Source organism: Antedon mediterranea, chromosome 2 (assembly GCF_964355755.1).
Source record: "Antedon mediterranea chromosome 2, ecAntMedi1.1, whole genome shotgun sequence".
Taxonomy (NCBI): domain Eukaryota; kingdom Metazoa; phylum Echinodermata; class Crinoidea; order Comatulida; family Antedonidae; genus Antedon; species Antedon mediterranea.
This window is the reverse complement of record NC_092671.1, coordinates 38,885,113-38,909,351: the sequence shown is the minus strand read 5'-3', so window position 1 is coordinate 38,909,351 and position 24,239 is coordinate 38,885,113. Positions and strand designations below refer to the sequence as shown.

General features: G+C 33.1%; 2 protein-coding genes across 5 annotated transcripts; one reads left to right on the top strand and one right to left on the bottom strand.

The window, feature by feature from the left end:
* Nucleotides 1-30: 30 nt before the first annotated feature.
* On the top strand, nt 31-19,731 carry LOC140041044 (V-type proton ATPase 116 kDa subunit a 1-like). 4 transcript variants are annotated; one of them, XM_072087409.1, is made up of 20 exons: nt 31-95; nt 988-1,132; nt 1,366-1,444; nt 2,683-2,780; nt 3,242-3,370; nt 5,990-6,019; nt 7,597-7,700; nt 8,398-8,524; nt 8,649-8,731; nt 9,111-9,204; nt 9,713-9,925; nt 10,235-10,385; nt 10,889-11,028; nt 11,444-11,665; nt 12,289-12,407; nt 13,067-13,271; nt 14,376-14,483; nt 16,538-16,784; nt 17,094-17,265; nt 17,806-19,731. In XM_072087409.1, the coding sequence occupies exons 2-20, from the start codon at nt 1,016-1,018 to the stop codon at nt 17,897-17,899; spliced, it is 2,532 nt and encodes an 843-aa protein (XP_071943510.1). In that variant the 5' UTR covers nt 31-95; nt 988-1,015; the 3' UTR covers nt 17,900-19,731. The 4 variants fall into 4 exon arrangements, with proteins under 4 accessions (XP_071943510.1, XP_071943512.1, XP_071943511.1 ...); XM_072087411.1 differs by lacking the exon at nt 5,990-6,019 and having other exon boundaries at nt 32-95; nt 7,618-7,700; XM_072087410.1 differs by lacking the exon at nt 5,990-6,019 and having other exon boundaries at nt 32-95.
* Nucleotides 18,958-23,992, bottom strand: LOC140039454 (uncharacterized). The gene is made up of 7 exons (XM_072085056.1): nt 23,782-23,992; nt 22,798-22,872; nt 22,478-22,524; nt 21,484-21,925; nt 21,236-21,342; nt 20,874-21,062; nt 18,958-20,537 (listed from the first exon to the last, which is right to left on the bottom strand). The coding sequence occupies exons 1-7, from the start codon at nt 23,877-23,879 to the stop codon at nt 19,918-19,920; spliced, it is 1,578 nt and encodes a 525-aa protein (XP_071941157.1). The 5' UTR covers nt 23,880-23,992; the 3' UTR covers nt 18,958-19,917.
* Nucleotides 23,993-24,239: the final 247 nt, after the last annotated feature.

The window sequence follows — 24,239 nt, the reverse complement described above, 5'->3', positions numbered from 1 at the left end:
TAATATTGGCGTAGCGCCCTCTATATCTCACGTCGTAATTGGTAATTGACGGACCTTCCTGATGTGGCAGAATCAGCAGGAGGAAAACAGTTGAGGTAATTTTATCGTTTTTTGTGAATATAAAGAGGTTTATTGTCTTAGGTAACAATGATGAATTTTATAAATATATGAAGTAATTGTCAGAAATGTTTGAGTCTATTTTGATAGGTCGTTTGGTCGTTTCAATGATGAGAATATGTCTAGGCCCAGCCCCAGGCCTGGCCCTATCTATTATGGATGTACTTTTATGTTTGGCTGTCTTATTTTTATACTGTCCGTGTCTGTGTGTGTGAAGTACTTTCACTGTGTGTGAGAGTGGTCAATTCTTAATAATAGGGACTATCCCTATAAGCTAGGCATAGCCTAGGTAGTGAGGTGTATACCAAGCTTTTCAGTTTAGGATGAAATCAGGAATTTGCGTTTTATTTTGTTTGGTTGCGATACATTCAACTTAAAGTTACTGTATTTTGTATGGCGTGCTGTAGTTTGAGTTAAGAATAGAAAATTAAAAAAAACATCCATCTAGATGGGAAAAATTATGATAACAGCATCCCAACCGTTGTTTCTAAATTGTACTGTAAACGCAATGAAGACAATGTGGCGCTCCTTACAGAATACTGAAAATTACTTTGATCGCGACTGAGTTAAAGTACGACCGATTTTATCTGCCATCGTCTGTTCTCTGCTGGACAGAATTTTATAATTCTCATTAGAAATGCATTAAATAAATCTTAAACTAGGCCAATGTAGTAGTAATAGTATGTAGTAGAGTACGCAACCAAGACACAATTGATAAAGAAGACTGATTGGAACATGCCATACTGTACATGGAACAGCAAAGAATAAACGATGGTAATTTTGACATTAGTGGCGTGCCATGAAATTGGGTGTTCCCTACCCAGAAACAAAAATGATCAGAGTCTTTTAACTTATTGTTTTTTCCAACAGAAAACAAGTCTATTATAAATCAGTCAGGATGGGGTCGTTGTTCAGAAGTGAGGAGATGACCCTTGCACAGCTGTTCCTCCAATCAGAGGCAGCTTATGCATGTGTCGCAGAGCTTGGAGAGCTTGGATTGGTGCAGTTTAGAGATGTAAGTAAATACAAAAAGACACATTTTAATTTAAAATTGTATTTCCTATAAGTATAATTTATTTGTAATTTATCTCTGTGCTGTTTCTATTATTCTATGTATCCCAAATATTTAAGTCTTGGAAAAATGTTTGAATTTATATTACTAACTTTACAATTTGAATCTGAGCGTAAAACTATATAATTTATTAAACATTAATATTTTAAGTATTTTTGATTTGATTATTCTTCTAGCTTAATCCAGATGTAAATGCGTTCCAAAGGAAATTTGTGAATGAGGTTAGACGATGCGACGAGATGGAAAGAAAACTACGTATGTCAAACTAAAATTGTTATTTTTATTCTACAAATTCTTTCCAAAGATTGTGTCTTCGATCGAAAAGTGGGTGAATAACAGAAGAAAAACAAAAATATCAATCCGTGCGCAATGCGACCATATAATATTGTAGTTTGTGACCTTAAATTAGATCTAAAAAAGGTAGGGGTCTTTAAAGCTCTGTCTACACTATCAAACTTTATGTGAAAAAAAATGTGATGTGCCCATATATGGACATGATGATCACAACCATATTTAAGCATTTCACACTTTTTTGTTAAACTAGTTTGATAGTGTAGAAAGAGCTTTAGCCCTTGTCAACACCCCACACGCCTCCTCATAAATATGTAGTAAAAAGTACTGTAACCTATTGCACTGCTTTAGAGAATACAGTACTACTATAGTATATAATGTTGACAAATTTAATCTAGTCTTATCTGCATTTGCTAGCCTTCCTTTTATATCAGTATCATTCAAGTATTCATCTTATCTGTAACCAGGTCATACCAGCAAACTCAGTTGTAATTTTTGCTGGTGTCTGTATGAATAACATTGGTTTATCAGACCAAAGTTCATATTGTATACAGTATGCAGATATAACTAAAGTATATATAATAAAAATATAAATAATTTATTTAAATCACACTTTTAAGGTTTGAATTTCAATGCAATTGATTTACCAAGTAAAGGTATGCTGGTTTTATCAATGTGTATTAATTATAATCTTGAAATATATCCTTGCTGTCTAATATCCCACGCATTTAAAGTCAAAATCAATACTATGCTTTGCATAATATTAATGTGGGCTTATTCCATTCTTTCATAGGGGTGGCAATAATGAGGATTATTTAATTGAAATGAATCAGAAATAAATCAATGTGGTTACAACCGAAAGCAAATTACAATTAATAGTGTATAGTATATATCTCCCAAGACTAATACAATTTTGTTACAATACATATTAGTAATAAGCCTTGTATGATAATTCAAACATAGAGATATAGGGAAGTTCATAATATTAATATCCATGGTTTAAATAAATGAAGTCAAAGTTAGAAGTTCTCTGTTGGATTCCCCGGGAATGTGTATTTTATGTATGTTTTATTGTTCATGTAAAAAATGAAGAATGAATTGAATTGAAATAAATAATAAGTTCTTTTTTAACGTTTTTGTAATGTAAAAGATGTTAACATTACATATTATTTATAAATTTAAATATAATATCATCTTTTCAGGTTTCCTTGAAAAGGAAATCCAGCGTGCTGGTATACCAATAGTCATTCCCCCCTCTGTTCCAGACTCGCCAATCCCAAGAGAAATGATCGATTTAGAGGTAAGCCATAAAAATGTCGTTTAAACAATTATGTAACAACATTGATAATGATAATTATGATATTTCATGGTAGTTTTTTATAGCATGTAATTTGACTTACAAAAGATGTAGCTCACACAGCTTACAGATAGATAATTAAATAAGTCGTGGACTTTATAATACAATTAAAATTTCCAATCTGAACTTGAGATGCGACAAATACTAATTAGTAATTCTTACATAATAGTATTTGCACTCCATAAACAGTATAGTACTGTTGAATTAAAAATAAGGTTGAATGTAAAGCCTTTATGTGACAAAAATGTGATGTGCCCATATATGGACATGATGATGTCATATCACTACCACATTTGGGCATATCACTACCATATTTGGGCACATTACACTTTTTTGTCAAACTAGTTTGATATTGTAGACAGAGCTTTTAGAAAATTCATTACATCATTAATGTTATTTTGTAGGCATGCTTTGAGAAACTTGAGAATGAAATGAAAGAAGTGAACACGAATCAAGAAGCACTCAAGCGTAACTTCCTTGAGCTTACTGAATTGAAGCATATATTGCGCAAGACTCAGCATTTCTTTGATGAGGTGCGTGAACATTATTTATATCTAATTGTGCTATTTATTTTATAAAAGAAAACTTCATCAAAATATTTTTTTTAAATTTCATTTTTTGTTAGTAATTAAAATTATTTACAGGAATGAATGCAAAGATAAAACATCTCTAATTAGTCCATGTAGGTGTTATTTTATACTTACATTAGAAACCCCTCAATTTTGAGACACACCCTTTATTCCGGCAACACATCTATTAAAGGGACAGTTTCTTGTGAAACAAACAATGTGCTAAATGTATTCTAATGTCGACCCTTAATCAGCCAACATCACTACACCTATTCAGGGGACACTCCTATTAGGGACACTTTTTGGGTCCTGTTTGTATCCCCCAAATAGATGTTAACAACATTATCTAATACATAGCTCATAAATTTTGGATTTGTTTTTAGAGCAACTTAGATCAATTAATGTTTGATATTGTAACTGCTCATAGCTTCATGGTAGTATTTTTAAATGATTACGTTTTTAGTTTATTTCGTTCCTTTTCTTTAGATTTATTTTATTTGGTATCTTTTTTAACCATTTTAAATTGTTATTGGTTTTTTAGAAGTTTCTAAAGGTTTTTTTTAAAAAAGAATAATATTTTTGTTTGTTGAATTTTGATGGGGTTTTCTTTAATTATTGTAATCCATTGGACATGTGATATTTAAAAATTGAGGGCAAGATTTACGCCACATTTTTTGGAGTTTTATTTAAATTATATCCTTGGTAATAAACATCTTACATAAATTTTGGATTATAATAGATTTTAAAACCTTTTTGTTTTTTCACATATCCTTATTAGTTAATAAATCCCTTCGTTCCTTTTCCAATCCTTGCGTTTGATTTTAGTAATACTGTAGTTAGTTTTATTTTACTTCCGTCCCGAAGTTTGCATTTTAAGTTTTTTAAATAGTAAGCTTTTTTTCTCCAAACCTTCCGCTAACATTGTTGTTTAGTTATTATTTTATCAATCTATCGATATTTATTTAGAGTTTTTAATCGACCTTCGACCCAAATTTCACGTTTGAAAACACCATTTTCCTTCTGCCACCCACATTTCCCCTAACTTGTGTCCTTTGCTGCAATGCTTGTTGTACACTGTTGTTCCATACTGTACATGATTTTGTTGCTGTGTACTTAGTAGATTTCTTTCAAAAGGCACTACCTGTAGTTATTCCATCTCATACTCATGCAGTCATATGTTTTGTTAAAGATGTATTGTCCTCCAAAATCATGAAAAAATGAAGATTAATAAACTTTGAGTAGTCCATTTTGCAGCTTTGATTCAGATTAATCACTTTCTGGGGAAAAATGCACAAAATTATGTTTTCACTTATAAACTTATAAAAAGACAAAATAAATGGTTACATTTAACCAAAAACCAATGGCTGGCAGCCGATCTGACTATTTTTTGCTTTAAATTTAGTTTTTTAAGGTAAATATTTTTTTTTTCATACAATTTTTTATAAAAGTGAATAACTATTATGTAACATTAAAATTACATATTCAAAAAAAAAAAATTGTTACAAATAATTTTTTCGCGGGAAAACACATCTTTAATAACATTCCCAACAAACAATATGAAACAAATATTGAATGCTAAATGCTTCTAAGATTAAGAAGACTAAATCAAGTACCACTATTTTAGTGACAATGACTGGTAGTACTTAATGTTTTAAACCTACTAAACACCGCAATGAACAAGACTACATACTCTAAACATAATTCATCATGTTTGTTATAAATGATATCTGACATCTCACATAAATTACAACTGCTTGAAGGCCATTTGTTTTGTATGCAGCATATATATGAATTAATTTGACACTTACAGTAATGTACATTTATAGATGACAAATAAGAAAACTGAGAAGTATACAGTGCAAATTATTTGTAATAAATAATTTAAGTAGCTAAAATGATTACACAGTAACCTATCATTTGGAAATAAATTTATTTTTGAATTACAAAATCTACCTATGGTTTCATGCAATGTATGTTGAATAGTGGTAACATCCTTGTTGCTTGTGTTTGCAAACATGCTCCATAACTCCAAAATGTATTGTAGATGGAGAAGCATTCTTTATACTTAAGTTTTTAATTTTTCTTTTTCTGTTTATAAGTTTATTAATATGGAGGATACTTCCGAAATAAAAAGAAATTGAAATTTAATTTAATTTAATTGAAAAGCAATAACTTCCACCACCATGCTAACAATATTTAGAAATTTATTGTTGTTATAATAATTATAATTATGACTATGCAATATTTAGAAATTAGTTGTATAATTATCAAAAAATACAATAGTGTATTTTAATTAGTCTTAGGCAGTACAAATATTTTGCCTGTTATTACGCATGTTGCTGTTTATGTTATTTTTATCAACCAGTTATATTTATGTATTTATTTATTTATCACACTTTAATTATTGTTATGAAAATATAATATAATAATTTGCTTACTCTACTAATTTTAATGTTAATTTTGAGTATTAATGTGTTTGTATACAAATCTATTTTTTGTCTAAAATTTATAATATTTGTGATTGTACACACATTATTTCAAAAAGTGATAACATTTGAAGACTTCCTCGTTTTCCTTCTTTAGTCGTCCTTCTCAGCCCTTCTGTCCGTTCATGTAAGTGAGCATTTTTCAAAGTGATCGCATTTTAAAATGATTGTCACTTTGTATATTTAAAATTTATAAAAATCTCTAAAAAAAAAAAAGCAGATCATTTGCATGAAATCTATGTTTTACTTTATTTTTTAAAAGTCATGCTTTTTAGTTTATAATTTATATTTTCATATTAAATTCACTGTAATGATGAAGTTATTTATTAACATGAAATAATTGAAAAAAAGATTAAAACCGAAGAAAGAACTTATCACTTTCTCAGATTTATAGAACTAAATAAACCAATTTAATTTTGATTAAAAAAAATCTACTTTTTAGCAGATAGGAAACACATTGCTTACTACATTCTACTTTGCTTGTTATATAATCTATTCCCTGTATATTGTAGCACTATGTTGCTCATATTTGACTAATACTGTAGCCTCTTCTTTATCATACTTAATATTATAATTTATTTTCATAGATCTACATTATATTATTATTATACCATATTTACATGTAGATATATTTTTTAAATACATTTTTAACTAAATCATACATTGTTATGTAACTTTTGCAGTTTCAACCAACTTTCTATTGTTTAAAATTTTAATTGTTTATTGTTTTTTTTATACTTATTTTACATTTCTTTTAAACATATTTTAATGACAACAGTTTGATAAAGAATATAAAGAAAGATGTTTATGCCACTGAAAAATGCTACCATGCATTTTCTTCACTCAAATGAAATCAATCAATCAATAAATTAATAAATCAACAAATCATTCAATCATCAATCAATCAATAAAATCAATCATTCAAATCAATTAATCAATCAATCAATTATTCAATACAGAATATCCATCTTGAATCCATCCATGAATTTATATCATTTCATTTCTCCATAATGTTGTCAAATGTTAATTCTTCATAATTTATGTCTTCACTCCAGTGTGCTGTAATTACACTGTAGTATTTCCTTATTAGTGTACAGTAACCCATTATTATGATCATTAAACCAATGTAGCTCATCTAAATGTCTGTACTTTTATTGTAATATAATCCCACAATTCCTTACATATTGTCACATGATCATGCTAAACAGTGACGGCATATTGGCAAGAGAACACAATGTTTTAAAATTAATGTTGAGTCCGTTGTAACATGCAGAACATTAAAACTTACGCTACTGTTCTGTATAAAAACATAATCATAATTATTAAGCTCTGTCTACACTATCAAACTTTATGTGACAACAAAATGGGGTGTGCCCATATATGGACATGATGTCATCACTATGATACTTGGGCACATCACACTTTTTTTGTCAAACTAGTTTGATAGTGTAGACAGAGCTCTAAACAAATACAAATTTGGTTAAAATGAACACTAAACAAGTTCCATGCCAGAATGTTGTCACTGCATGTAAATATCGTAATTTGTAGTAGCTTTTGCATCTGCTTTTGTCACAGTAGTATGAAATAGTGTTGTGTTTTTATCTCTTTTTTTGCGCCCTATTTGTTTCGTGCATGCATGGTGGTGGTATGCACTCCTGTTGTTGTGGATCATTTGTTGTTCGTATGTACGATTCAACTTACTAGGCTGAATTGCATCACCAGCAGATGCATGACGCAGACCGGGAAGAAGAGAACCACAAGCTGCTGGGAGATGACGGGCCTAGGCAGGGTGTTCCAATGAGGCTTGGGTAAGAACTTAACAACAGATACGTAATACAATAATGATATTAGATAAATCATGAATGATTCCACCGAACTTTCGAGTTAAAATAACGATAGTGAGACATTTAATGAATAGGCAGACCTAATTACTTCCTCATTTACATACAACCTGTCCTATTGGTATATACGTACTCTAGGCATTGTTTTCTGTTCTGATGATGATGATAAGTTTCTCGAAACATGTCACATTTTAAGGCAGTTTGCCTTAAATGTTTCACTATCGTTATTTTAACTCAATAATGATATTCTTTTTTGAATGATAAACTCCATGCTTGTGCTGCCATTAGTTTGCTGGCTGTATCTTTGAAATCATGATTAGTATGTGTCTCCAAATTTCGCAGAGCAAGTGTCATGGTTGACACTAGGAGTAATGGCTTAATGGTTTTAAATTTGTATAGCACAAAATGCAAATAGTTGTAGCTGTATAACACAAGTGTAAAAAAAGTTTTAAATTGTTAAATAAACCAGGAAAAAGCCAAATAAACCGAACAAATTGATCAAGACAACCAATGTCCATTTTAAAATAAAGATTTTATTATTATATTATTATTATTACATGCGCTGCAAAAGATGGAGTTCTTAAAGAATTATTTGAAACCTTTTAAGCAATGCAAATACACAATAATGCAGATAATAAATACAAAATTATATTTTTATTTGTAGCTTCCTGGCAGGTGTAATCAACCGTGAGCGCATACCAGCCTTTGAGCAGATGTTGTGGAGAGTATGTCACGGTAACGTGTTCCTCCGACAGGCAGTAATAGACGCTCCATTAGAAGATCCAACTACGGTAAGTAGACACATGTTTTTAAATTCTGTAAACACAGTTGTTTTAAACAACATGAAATGTCGTGACTTCAGATAAAAATTAATATTTCACATTTCAATAAATATTTTTCTTCCTTTTTTTTTAGGGAGATCAAGTGCACAAATCTGTGTTCATTATTTTCTTCCAAGGTGAACAGCTCAAGAGCAGAGTCAAGAAAATCTGTGAAGGGTAATTATTGCCTTTTTGGATACGCTCCTATTCAGTAGAACCCCTTCTACTTTTATATACGGCCACCGTGGTTGTCAGACCACCGTGTCCCGTGTACATAGTGCACATTAAAGAACTTGGTACACTATTTGCAAAGAGTAGGGGATCGTCTCCCGGTGTGTTGATCTGGTAGGCGCTGCACTGCTGGCTGCTGTTGGTCCGTGGAGGGCCTAATCCGAATTTCTTCAGATTCCAGTTTAGCTTGAGGACAAATATTAATACCGTTACCGTTAATAGGGTTTTTTACAATACTAAACTGAGGTCAGGTTGTTGCTCATATAACATTTTGCGACTCATTAAAACCATTATATTTACACTATCACTGAATTTTCTGCATTAGATTCCGAGCAAGTCTGTACCCATGTCCAGAGATGCAAAGTGAACGCAGAGAGATGGCAATGGGTGTTATGACAAGGATCGAAGATCTTAACACAGTAAGCTATTCAAAATTGTCTTTTAGTAGGACCTCTCTTTTGGGACACCCCTATTAAGGAGACACTTTCCTGTGAATGTGCAATATATGTTTTAACAGCCAACCCCTATGCAGGGGATACACTTATTGAGAAGACACTTTTTTTTATTCCATACAAATCCAACAGCCAGTAACTCGTCAACTACAGGATGGATGAACTATTTAATAATTTATCATGATTATAAACTAAGTCTCATTTGAGGCTTAGAGAGTGGAGTTGAAAGAGTCATGTATTACAACCCTGGTACTAGGTCAGGATTGAACCCTGGACCTCGGGATTGGAAGGCAAACTAGTTAACCACCAAGCTACAGCTCCACTAAAAACTTTGTTGGATCCTAAATGTTTACTGTATAATTATTTAATATAGTAGCTCCAGTCAGAGTTCTATGAAGTGTAGTGCTTGGTACATTTTATGATCATATATTTCTTAAAGTTGAAACTACAATCAAATCAACATTTTCTTTTGTAGGTATTGGGACAAACCGAGGAGCATCGCCAACGAGTACTCCACTCCGCAGCCAGTAACATCCGGCTGTGGTTCATTAAAGTACGCAAACTTAAAGCGGTCTACCACACCCTTAACTTGTTCAATCTCGATGTTACTCAGAAGTGTCTGATTGGCGAGTGCTGGTGTCCCGTGGCAGATCTAGAACACATACAAGCTGCTCTAAGACGTGGAACTGTAAGTGTTGTGTTATTTTCAGTTTTGTTATCCATTTTTGGAATATAAAACATTATACGTAGTAGCTCTAAAGCGTGGTTATAGTACCAATGTATTGACGCAAGGTGGGAACCTACGACGCAACAGTGCTGCAAACATCGCAGGTTTGATTTCACGCAAGCGGAGGCAAACACAATTATTGAAAGGACATTTTCTTACATTCATAGGTTATGTTTCGTCGCTAGTGGGAACCGCAAAATAGAATTTTAATTAGATTGGCACCATGTTCTCCACTTTTCCTTACGTAGATTTTCAAATTGTTTTTTTTAGGAGAAAAGTGGTTCCAGTGTTCCATCGATTCTAAATAAAATGACCTCTAATGAGCAACCACCCACCTACAACAACACTAACAAGTTCACCGCTGTATTCCAGAGTATAGTAGATGCATACGGTGTTGCAAGTTACAGAGAAGTTAATCCAGGTAATTGCAGGAGTTTGATTTGATATTCTATCTAGCAAAGATAAATCTATCTGATAAATATATCTGGAGATGGCTTTAACAGCCTAAAGTCTTGTCTACACTATCAAAAGAAATGTGATATGCCCATATATGGACACACGCACACTTTTTTTGTCAAACTAGTTTGATAGTGTAGACAGAGTTTAACACTGAGATGCACAGAGCACATTCAAATGAAGGTGGGGAGATGTACTGTACACTCCGGTTTAATGTGTCTTTAAGAGAACAACATGTTAAAACCAATAGGCAACCCTGTATTGATTAAACCTCACATAAAAGAGAACCACGGTCCCTGCAGGGACCATTTTTTTTGTACATTTACTTTGTGATCTGTTTTTTTCTAAATTGTGAAACTTTTAAACATGTGTGTAAAATGAAATGAATATCACATTTCTAATTTGTGCATTTTTAATTGCCGGTAATACTTTTGTATAATTATGATTTAAATTCATCTTTATCCTCAGCTCCATATGCCATCATCACATTCCCGTTCCTTTTTGGTGTCATGTTTGGTGACCTGGGTCACGGCTTTATCATGTTTCTGATTGGCTTGTATCTTGTGTTGAATGAACGAAAACTACAGGAAGCATTCGGAAATGATGAGGTAACATTTGTAATTACTCACAATACCCCTTGGTTTAAATCCTATTAAATGCTAAAAAACCCTTGGTTTGTGGGTGGTTACCTTGGATCTGCCTATGGCTGAGTCTGAGAATATTTGACTGTTGAATGTCTCACCCAGATTGGTGTGTTGGGCCTATGGTGTGTCTCTCTGTTTAATTAAAGATTTTCATACTTTTAAGACTTAAGAAAACAATTGTAATATACTGTATAATTGTATTTTTATAGATTTTTAATTTTTAGCGTGTCCTATCGTTTTGGACATTTTATATACCGTATTAAAAATTTAAACTAAATCTCGCTAGAAATGAAAAATTAAAGATATTCAGTACTACTGTACTAGTAAGATTCTACTAAACACACATTGGTTTTTAATATTCTTAATTATTCTTTGACAGGTTTTTGGTATTTTTCTTGGTGGCCGTTACATCATCTTATTGATGGGTGCTTTTGCTATGTATTGTGGATTCATCTATAATGATATATTTTCAAAAGCTATAAATATATTTGGTTCCAAGTGGAATGTGTCGGCCATGTTTGATGAAACCGTTAAAGGAGAAGGCATGTATCAGTTGAATCCGAACGTTTCAGCCGAACCTTATCCCTTGGGATTAGATCCAGTAAGTATATTGGACACTTTTAAAGCTCTGTCTGCACTATCAAACTTTATTATGACAAAAAAAAGTGATATTAATGGAGATGATGATGTCATATCACTACCATCTTTGAGCATATCACTACCATATTTGAGCAAATCATACTTTTTTTTTTTTAAACTAGTTTGATGATGTAGACAGAGATTTATATATATTCCAAATTAATATACTGATTAACTGCATTATCCTAAAGAAGGCCTGTAGAGAAACAGAACGTACATAAAAACTTAAAATAATCTTCTCAGATAAGGACTATAAACCGTACAAAAACTGTACACATCTGGCTCTTGTGCACTTTAAAGAACCTAGTACATCATTCGAGACAAGTAGTGTGTTACCCCAGTGTACTAGTACACACACAGGCACTGATCATAATTGGGCCCTCTGGGAGACCAGTCTTTGACTGAAGAGGTCGCCCAGTATAAATAAAATATTTCAATAAAAAAGAAGCTCACAAACAACAATTTACTCACAAATCAAATATCATTTGTGAGTCTCTGTTTGAATGGGTCCACCTTTGTTTTTATATTAAATATCAATGGTGATTAAAACTTATGTTATGTTCAATGTTATATCTTGTTTGTTAGATTTGGCAAGTATCTAATAATAAGATCACCTTCCTCAACTCGTACAAGATGAAGATGTCTGTGATAGTTGGTGTTACACAAATGGTATTTGGTGTCATACTAGGTATATTCAACCATGTGTAAGTATACAAACACTTGTATTCATAAAGCTTGGTTCCCACTAGGACGCAACTCAAGGATTCATAAAGCTTGGTTCCCACTAGGACGCAACGCAAGGATGTAAATGCAAAGTAAGCGTGTTGTCCAATGACAAACAAGAGTTTGAATAATCCATCGCTTGTGATTGGTCAACTCACAAGCATTGTTGAAGTACTTACTGATTCCTTGGGCTCATATCTAACCCTAGCTATCAGCGCAAGCCAGTCTATTGATCTGAATGTACTGAGCATTCAATACAATTCTTTTAAGTAAAGCAAATTATCTAACTTACATCACTCCCTGAAACAATTGTCATATTCGATTTGTAAATTACCGTTGAGTACAGTTTTCCGTTGCGTACTTATTTATCCAAGTATTTTAAGCGTTGAGATTGTTCTTAACGAAAAAGCTTGCTTTGTTAATGTTTTCTATACAAATGATTTTCTGTTGAGCACAATTTGTTTACAATTTACCATTTGATAACAAAAAGTAAAACAAATCTTTATGATGACTACAAAAGTTCCCAATCGAATGACAAATGCTACTTAAGCAGTTAAAGTGAACATTCATTATGCTACATAACGAAAAATAAACTGTTTAATATTATAAAACATGTTTTATTTCTCTTTATCTCTTATAGTTACTTCAGAAAGTTCATCAACATTTGGTGTGAATTCATCCCACAGTTTATTTTCCTCACATTTATCTTTGGTTACATGTGTTTTCTCATTATCTTCAAATGGTTTAAATATGATGGTGATTCCTCTGCACAGGCTCCCAGCTTAATCATTACCATGATTAACATGTTCCTACTGACAGATGGAGACATGATGTACAGTGGACAGGTAAGGCGCTGTTATTAAAAACTGTTTATGAGTAAAGCTCTGTTTACACTATCAAACTAGTTTGACAAGAAAAAAGTGTGATGTGCCCAAATATGGTAGTGATATACTTAAATATTGTAGTGATATACTTAAATATTGTAGTGATGTGACATCATCATGTCCATATATGGGCACCACACATTTTTAGTCACATAAAGTTTGATAGTGTAGACAGAGCTTAAGTATAATCCCATACCATACATGATAATAATTTATATTTGAACCAAGAAAGCATATTAAAACTTATACCTCAATATTTATTATTATACAAAACAAATTAGTTGTTATTGTGTATCATAATAATAAATTTTGCATAAAATTTAAATTTAATGTAAAACTGAAAAACCTATAATATATTATTTTAAGCAATTTATTGTAAAAAAAATTTGATATTTATAAGAATTCATTTAAATTTGCCAAATTTTCTTATTTCACCCTGTGCACAACTTGTTTTTAAAATTGTGTTTACAAGATGTAATTTCCGGTGTTTCTATTTGGTATATGCAATATTATATTATCTACAGTAAAACAAAATGGTGACATATTGATTAACTATTGTATCGTTTTGGTTTAAATTATTATATATTTTTACAGGTTAGTCTTCAAAGCAATTATAATTATTTTCACCAATATATTATTTGACAAGTAATATATAATATTTTGTCTACAGTTCATCATAGTAGTTCTTGGTACTTAATTCGGTCATTTGGTACTTAATTCAGTCATTTGGTACCTAATGCGGTCATTTGGTACCTAATGCGGTCATTTGGTACCTAATGCGGTCATTTGGTACCTAATGCGGTCATTTGGTACCTAATGCGGTCATTTGGTACCTAATGCGGTCATTTGGTACCTAATGCGGTCATTTGGTACCTAATGCGGTCATTTGGTACCTAATGCAGTCATTTGGTACCTAATGCGGTCATTTGGTACCTAATGCGGTCATTCCTTTGCAGCTGAAACTAAGCTAACCGCAGGTGAAGCGTCAGAGCCAAAATGTGCAAAAAGAGTTTTCACAATTTCAAAGAGATTAACATTTAATTATTAATCTTTTTTCCTGAACAGTTTGGTCTTCAAATATTCATTCTTCTCGTAGCAGTTTTAGCGGTGCCCTGGATGTTGCTAGCTAAACCATTTATATCATATCGGGAACATCACTCACCTCACGGGAAGGTACATTTCATCACATTTATCATTTAAATTGTGGTTTGTTTACTTGAGACCGATTCTTGCTACTTAAGTTAATATGATGCTTAAGTAGTGGCACAGTATTGTGCAAGATTTGAAGCCACGAATTCGAAATAAGAGAGCATTTAGTGTAAACAATGGGGTGTATGGTTTGTTATGATTTTTAAGTTCTGTAGTGACACAGTCTTGGTACCGTGGAAGACTTGAACCCAGGAGGTAGAATGGCAGAATTTAGTTGAATTAATGGGTAGGCTACTGGTAGTAGACTTAAGTTAATAGATAGTATTATCTAGAGAAAGCATGCATATAATAAAGAATAAGGGAGGCTGTATACTCGGGTCAGAGGTCATTCTTGTACAGGTACAGTATTATGCATGCTTGCACCTTCTTTGGTAATTGGAATCACTTCATCTAACACTTCCTTGCACTACTATATGTTGCATGGTATATTGTGAAGCTAAAAAAAATGCACTCCTCACACTGAATGTTGTGAATTTATCTACACACTACATTTCACTTTTCTATTTTTTGCATTGGGTATTGTGAAATAATCAAACTTTTTCTTTGCATATTTGTTGTAGGTTTTTGATACAACTAATTGGCTGCTATCTTTAGCAGGTTTACTTTTAATTAAAATTTCTTCTTTTGCTAATTTATATTTAGAACGACACAACAACAAAATGAGATGACAAACCAAACAAACAAACAGCTAATATTACTAATAACACTAATCATTTTTGTATTTTAAATTGCCTTTTGTTTCTTCTTTGTGTAGTGAACTAGCAGTATAATTTGCTGATCTTTTTATGTGTATGTTTCTCTTCAAAATCTTGTGTCTAAAGCTCTGTCTACACTATCAAACTATAGTTTGCCAAAAAAAATGTGATGTGCCTAAATATGGTAGAGATATGCTAAATATGGTAGTGATACGACATCATCATGTCCATATATGGGCACGTCACATTTTTTTAAAGTGTAGGCATAGCTTTACTGTAGTATAGCTATACTTGTTTGCTTTAATAATATTAGTGCATGGTGTTCTAACGCTTTGTTCTAACCCTGTTGTCACATTAGTATTACGTTCAAGTCGGCTTGGTTGTCATAGCCGTTCTCGCCGTCCCCTGGCTGTTAGTAGCTAAACCTGGCGTCGAGTATTGGCGTTACAAACACCCTGTAAAGGTGAGGAATAGTTTACATTGATAAAAATTAAAGAAATATATTAACAAATGAAGAAAGACGTATAGCTGATGGATTGCGTAAGTTAGTAGATATAAATTTTGCGGTACACCACGTATATTAGTTCTGAATAGAATTGTTGAGTTTCTCAACATTTCGATCAATATGCTTTGATCGTCCTCAAGAGTGAAAATGCAGAAAGTCCAGGTCCAACTTGGAATATTAGTGGGAAAGGGTGGGACTGGTGTGAAAGCCAGAAACAATAGCAAGTAGATTTATGTTTGTATGTGAACAGGATTGCTACCTGGACAGGTGAATAAATTAACTTATATAGCTATTCTTGGCACTGCGCCTAAATATATATATATTTAAAACGTTGTAAATGTATTGATGTACTGTACTGACTCGTGGAAAGGTTTCATTAGATTTCAATTAAACTTATAATGATAATTAATTTTGTGGTAAAAAAACTTTAGTTACCAACCAAATTTTATATTTGTCTATGTTGTGACCATCAAAACAAGTTATCTCATCTGTCTATACTATCAAACTAGACGAAAAAGGGTGATGTGCCCAAATATGGTAGTGATATGACATCATATATGGGCACATCACATTGTTTTGTCACATAAAGTTTGATAGTGTAGACAGAGCTTTAAGTGTCCCTGGCAATAAGTTTTGAATAAAAATGCAAGTGAGTATTGCGACTTCAAAATTAACTAGCCTTATAAAGTATTGCACTTCAATTATATATTTTTTTTTGTTTGATGCTGAGCATTGTGCCTTTGCGTGGGTAAGTACAGACTATCACCTATATGTAAAATATAGAAATTAAATTAATAAATTACTTCATTTTACCGTAGACATCAAGATACCAGGGTGCAAGAATGACAAAGTCGCAGCAACTCGGCGATGACAGTGCCGAGATAATCCACCACGATGAACTGGATGAATCGCAGTCAACCAGCTCGGATGAATCTGAACAGGAAGAGTTTGAACTTGGCGAGGTTTTGATCTACCAAGGAATCCACACCATTGAATACTGTCTAGGCTGCATCTCCCACACTGCATCCTACCTACGTCTATGGGCTCTCAGCCTTGCTCATGCTGGTAGGTTTTTCAAGTACATTACCTAGCTAGGTTGTATCTCTCACACAGCAGCCTATCTACATCTATGGCCCATGCTGATGAGTTATTAGCCTAGCCCATACCATTGAATACGTTATGGCTGTATCGTTTACACATCCTACAGTACCTCCAGTATTCCTACATATCGGGGATCTCAGTTTTGCCACTGCTGAAAATGTTTGACCACATAAATAAATATTTTGTGATGGTAAAAAGTAGAGCTTCCATTTTTTTTAGGTAGAGGTTTCGAATCACAGATCATAACCCGATTGCTATATTTTTGTTTCACAGAATTGTCAGAGGTACTGTGGACGATGGTGTTGGCGTTGGGCTTTGGAATGGAAGGGTTCATAGGAGCTATTGCCACTTACCTGCTGTTTGCATTCTGGGCAGTGCTTACCATTGGTATTCTACTATTTATGGAAGGCTTGTCTGCCTTCTTGCATACTCTTCGTCTTCATTGGTAAGTCTTTACATTATCTTATTTCTTTGGAATAAAATGTGAATATCGGCTTTAGTATAATCTTTAATTGTTTTTTATAATCTTAAATAATCCTTGATAATCTTTTATAATCTGTATACTTCCAATATTAAACTACAATCCCAACTAAAAGGGTCATGACATCATCACATAACTGCACAACTTTAGTCGAGAACATTATTTTCATTTATTTCCATTATACATACAAATAATAATAATAATAGTACATATAATATATAAATTGTGTTCTAGACCAGTGTTGTAAAACAGTGGCCTGAGGTCCCTGGATTAGGAACCCCAAGCCCCCCCCCCCCCCCCCACCCCAATCCCCAATGCTGGAGGCGCCTGGGGCGTTTTTAGCCTTTTTCTACATGTTTTAATGCCTTTTTTCCCTCTGGGCACTGCTCATGGGCCCCCATAAGCTGCGGGCCCCTGGGTTTAGCCAGTGAGTGCTTAAAGCCGTTATGCCACTGCTCTAGACACAAATAAAACACAATATATGAATGAATATTTTTCTTTTAGGGTTGAGTTCCAGAGCAAATTCTACAAAGGAGAAGGCCATCCATTCCGTCCTTTCTCTTTTGAACCAATACTCAACACTGATGACGACGTCTAGCAATCAAGGAGTGTCCATCCACCTACTGTGAAGATATAATGATCCAACCTAGCATTCTATTATGTATAAACAACTTACGATGTATCAACTCAACCATGGAGTAATAGTTAGTAATCTATGACTCAACTATCTATCAAATTATGGAGTAATAGTTATTACTTCATGATTAAGTTTAAAGCTGTTAGTGTAGTACAGTCACCTTGTTATTTATAATTAAAGTATTATTTTAAGGTAATTAATTGGTAAGTTTATTGATTAATTGAATAATGATCAATTGTTATGACTCATTTAATATTGGTTACCAAACGTAAAGCATCTGAAATTACGTACAAAACTCTTACCAAAGTTAAAAGATACTCCTCTGACTGGAATCAATAGTAGTAATTGAATAACAGTAGACTTATACATTGCAAGATATATGATAATATAAAATAAAGTCTGAATAAAGTTAGTTAAGCCATTGTGGTAAATATTTAAAACTTGTTTTGTTCATTTCAGGAAAATCAAAATAACGAGTCATGATGTTTTACCTCACTTTATTTAGAATTTGTTTTCATATTTGAAATTAATTTTGTGGTTTTCGCAAGATATAATATATATATAGTGGTTTTATCTTCAGTAAAATGTTTTAAATGAAATGGTGCAAATTTATGGATAATTATTTATATATGTGATGTGATCTAATGTGAGGTTTTGTCAAAGTGAAGTATGTGTATCAGAAGTTGGGTGTTAATTATAAGAAAAATAAATGTAATTTATTTATTGTTTCGTGATATTAAATTATTATTAATTTATCATCGTTTTGATTAAATATAATTTATGTTTTTTAAGTATTTAACTTATGTAGTTAATACTTAATAAGAGTTTTTTTGTTTAAACTCATGTTTAATTAATTAACAAAAAATGAAATATGTATGTTCAGTTTAAATATTAATTACTATAATTCAAAACAAAGTTATTTTATTGAAATCCATGGATTACCACATATTGTTTATTTAGAGGCTAAAATTGAGTAAACAAATTCAGAAAAATGTAAAACTAAGATCAGATACAATGTCTCTAATTTAATGTTTATTAACTTTCGTAAGTTGTATCAAAGATAATAAAAGGAGAAGATACAACAGTTCCGTTGGCGGCGTAAACCACATCCTGGTTACTATTTGCCTACTATCTATAAAATGCAAACGATGATTATTTATCAAAATGATTATCAAAATATTAATAATATCAAAATTAGTAGAGCACAGACGCGAGAACACATCAGATCATCACGATCCATCCAAACGTGGAATTAGACGGGAACCATATCTAGAGCCCGCCGTTGTTCGGCTGCTGGATTCTTACGCGTCCATGAAAGCATGTCTGTGTTTCCTATCCTTCTATATATAACAGCGCGTACTGTTGATTCTTTACCTATACTACTAAAGAACAACTTACATGATACTGTATTAACATAGAAGCATAGTAGGTGTCAGTAATGAGTAAAATGTACTGTATGTGAATTGGTGTACAATATATAATATAGATATTATATATAATTAAAAGCAATACTTCTGATATAAAATATATTACATAATCAGTAAAGTAAGAGGGCACTATATAATAGTTTAAATGGGGGTTTGTTTTGATTTAGGGAGAAAGGGGATAGTAATATATGGTATCGTAAGGGAGGTTAAAGTTTAGAGGCATGATCTGAATTTGGCATGTTTTTCTATAACTGCATTTAATCTAACTTTGGTTGGGTTAATATTGGATGAATAACACGGGATAATTAGTTAGGTACAGTGTTATGTCTAAATGCAACGGTTAAATAAAAGTTATGTGATTTTAAACTGGTTTCTGAAAGTGTCTAGACGTTTAAGAGGCTCATACCATGGTACTAAGGAACTACCCTATCATATAACTAATAAGACACAAACATTTCAGGACACAAATATTTCAGGACACAAATATTTCAGTACACAAATATTTCAGTACACAAACATTTCAGTACATAAACATTTCAGTAGCAATGCCTTTTAAAGTTCTACTTTCAAAACATTGTATGTATCATTACTACTATTGTTTGTACGTTTGTGTTTAACTACTCCAAGTGTGTCGTATTCCTCGTCGCTTTCATTAAATTCTTCAACTTTTAATAACTTTCCATAATCGCCGCCGCTGTCTTCATCTGCAGTTGGACACATTTCTCTGTTAAGTTTGCTATAGTCATTTGGCGTTGATGGCGATTTTTGTTGTTGTAATGGTATTGGTATTGCGTACGACGTATCGCCAACTGTTTCGTAACATTCAGATAGCTCCTCATAATTCCCTGGTGTGCCACTCTCCAGATGAGGAAACGGGGTTGTAATGTCGTACTGTGTGGATGTGGTTTTATCATCAGCTAAGTCTGTACTCGTTTTAGGATTAAATCGGTCAACCTGTGGCTGCTGGTTTCCTCGGAGCATGTCATATTCTCCATCATCCTCAATACCATTGATCGCTTTTACTCTGTTGTCATTTTCGTAAGTATGTTGCGGTCGGTTACCAATGTCAACTTCGTAGTAGAGATTACCACCTGGTTGTTCTAGAGTATGGTACGTCGGTAAGGGTGATGGTGTAGCCGTATTGTCGGTACTTTGTGCAGATAAACCAATATCTAGAAATGGAATTAAAGAAGAATTTATTTATTAAGTTTAGAATACAATGGTAACTATCTAAGCAATTATGATTTTTCCGACATCAAGGTTGAGTCAGGGCCGTAGCCAGCATGAGGCTCGCATCGTCTGAAATTTTTAATTTTCACCACCGTCCCCAATTAACCAGCACAGATCGTCTTATTTTATAATAATAATTATATCTTAAAGCATCTTTGCCTCGTCTGTTTTTAACCTCTCACTACGGCCTTGCGAGTGAAAGTTTCCAACCATGACGATGTCATCAAGAGAGCTTTGAGGAACCAGATGGATACGATAAAGATTACTTTGACGACTACCTGGAGATTCTGATATCTCTGCTGCTGCTTCGCCGACGACAGATTTCGACGTACGTCCTTGTCTTCTCTTCCATAGCACCACCATGACACAGACCATGATAAGACATAAGAAGACTGCGGATACGCTGACGCCAATCGCTACTCCTTTGCTGGAGTCCTGGACGCTGGAATTGGCGTCTTTTAGTTCATCTACAAAGATTAACAATATTGAATATTAAAAAAGGAACTGTGGAAGAAACTGACTGTATCTCGTTTTTGTTGTTGAGAATGGTAACAGTATGAAATAACATGTTATGTGAAAATTGATGATGATGATGATGATGATGATGATGAGAAAACGATGCCAATGATGGCACAACTACCTCCTTCACAAGCACCAGTAACTGCGTCACAATCTTGACCGACGCTACAGAGGCAACCAGTTGAGCAGTTCTTGCCAAAAAATCCAGGTGGACAAACAGTTTGACACCTGTAAATTAAAAATAGAGATATAGTTGTGATACATTAATTAACAGTTTGTTGTAAGGAATACTTGGCAACAATAATAATCCAATTTGCATTAAGTATTATGCTTAATAAAAATAATAGAATCGAAATCAAAGTTACTTACTTATCACCATAAAATCCAGGTGGGCAATCACAGGTGCCAGTGACAGGATCGCACGAAGCAGAGTTAGAACAGTTACATGGTTGATCGCATTGATTACCATAGAAACCCGTAGTACACGTCATATTGCAGGTCGTACCAGACCATCCAGTTTCACATATACATTCACCGTCTATGTTGCTACACATACCGTTAACACAGTCACACGTCTGATTACAGTGTTGTCCGTAGGCACCTTCATCGCACGGCATATTACAATGCTCTCCTTGCCACCCGGGCATACACTCACATTTGGTGTCTCCATTACAGCGTTGGTAGGTGTTGCAGTGCATACACTGTGCCTTATTACCACACGACCCATCCACAGAGTTGCATACATCTTCTTCTTCACTGTCACATTCACAATCTTCCTCGCAATTGTAACCATGATGCCCTGATTCACACACTTTATAATGACAACATAATTAATTAAAAAAACATTATTTTGGTCCTTATTCAATTCAATTCAATTCAATTTTTTTAAATTTCTGAAATATCATCCATATTAATAAACAGAAAAAGACAACTCTAAACTTAAGTATATAGAATGCTTCTCCATCTCCATTCATTTAGGAGTTATGTAGCATATAATTATGTTTGCAAACACAAGCAACAATGATTTTACCACTATTCAACATACGTTGCATGAATCCATAGGTAGATTTTCGATCGCATGTACTCATCAGACGCATGATTAAATTAAAGTCAACTAGAAATCCCCAGGTAGGGAGAGGAGGGGGATGTGGTACACAAGTTGGCGCAGCTCGCAAGTCAATCGGTTGCAGCGTTATCAAGAAACGCCCACTTTTTTAGAAAAAAAACCGCTTCATATAAAACCCAGTATTCAGCCGTCTGAGCCTTAACATATTTTACTTGTTAACAAATTACCGTATCTTCTCCTTCAGTCTACATTTAAATGTATTTTAATATTATGGTCTATGACTGGAAGAGAACCTACCTTGCGTACAGTCTTTCCCTGTCCATCCACTACAGCATCCAATATACCTAAAATTAAAATATTATTTTCTCAAATACCGTATAATAACACGCGGTTTATGTTGCCAACTGAAAGACCGTTTTAATTATTTTTTTTTTTGTCTTCTGTGGGTTTTCCACTTTTATTTCATCATCATTGGCTCTTTTATCCAGTATGATAATTGAATTAAATAAATTATTAAATATTATTATTAATTATAATACACTCATTGTTTCTCACATCATTTTGTAGTGATCATGATATATTACATTCGCTATGTTAAAATATACAAATAATCTTACCAATAATCAACATCACAGCTATAATATCTTGTCAAAAAGTTCCAACATCTATCATAGCGGGTTACAACAGGAAAACTTAAAATAAGAAAAAAAAGTATCCAATTATCATCGGAATTGTGGGCCTATGGCATTGTGATTTCAAGTGTTGGCAGTCTAGCCCTTCCTGATCTGCTAATAATAATATCTGAGTGTAATGAGTGGGTTGAGTCTTGTATAATTGAGTTTATTTTAAATATAAAGTGGTACTTAATCGAGGGTATACTTTCAAATCTATGTGTCATACGACGATCTTAATCACCGTAATCCGTTTGCGATGGTTTTTGGTTGACAGTGAGGTACGATCATTAATTTGTATAAAGGAATTTCGGTGAGTCATTAATTTGTATACTCGCCTTTCAATGGGTGATACTGTGGTCATTATAAAGGTATACCCGGGGGTATACCACCTAAAATAATTAGTATTAAGAACTAAAACTGAATGATCTGACAACTTAAGAAAATCGAAAAACTTGGCTGACATGTGGCCTAATACAACCTTTTAAGAGATTAGAAATAATTCATTCATTCAATCTTTTATTTCGTAATCTCTGGTCCATAGATAAATTACATATAAATGAATTAAAAATAAACCGTAGACAAATAACTAATACTCATCTCAGGATAGCATTCCACCTAGAGAGCATTTTTGACTTATACAAGACTTGCCTATAATCGTTGAGACTAAAACATTTTCACTTGAATTGAGTCTGCATATCAGGTCATATAACGATTTTCTTAACAATTCTACATTGCGTTGACATCATTACCCCTATACCCTCCTTTATAAATAATATCATACACCCCTTTGGGGGTAGTATAGGCTTACTTAAAGTTGATGTCATTGATAGAACTATTCGATGTGTCAATATTAGACTCTTCCTGGACACATTCTTACACAGTATTGACAGTTGATCTGATCCTAAGGCCTCTGTCTCATTGACTTACCTACATAAGTGCTGTTCTTCTTCTTTGGACAAGACGACTGAATTTTTACATAAAAGTAAAATTGTCGTCACAATTAAACCAAACAAGTAAGTATCCATATTAATATGAAACTCGCCGAAAGGTAAAAAACACAATGTTCGTCTTTCCGGGTTTCGACACCTATTTCAATGCTGGGAAACGATTGCAGTTTCCGTTTTTGGCTATCACGTCACGCTGGGCAACTTTACAAATTTATAAGAACAATAATGAAACCTGAATAATCCGATCCGAATGAATGAAAAAAAATGGCAAAAAAAGTCTGAATACCAGGTATTAGCTAAATCACTGCACAGCAACGAAACAAAAGTGTATTATTATCGAAGTAATACCAAGGTGCTTTAAAAACAGTCCTGGCCTAGTCATCATTCAGATGAATGTGTAAGACTAAAATGACAGACGTCGTATGCATTATATTATGA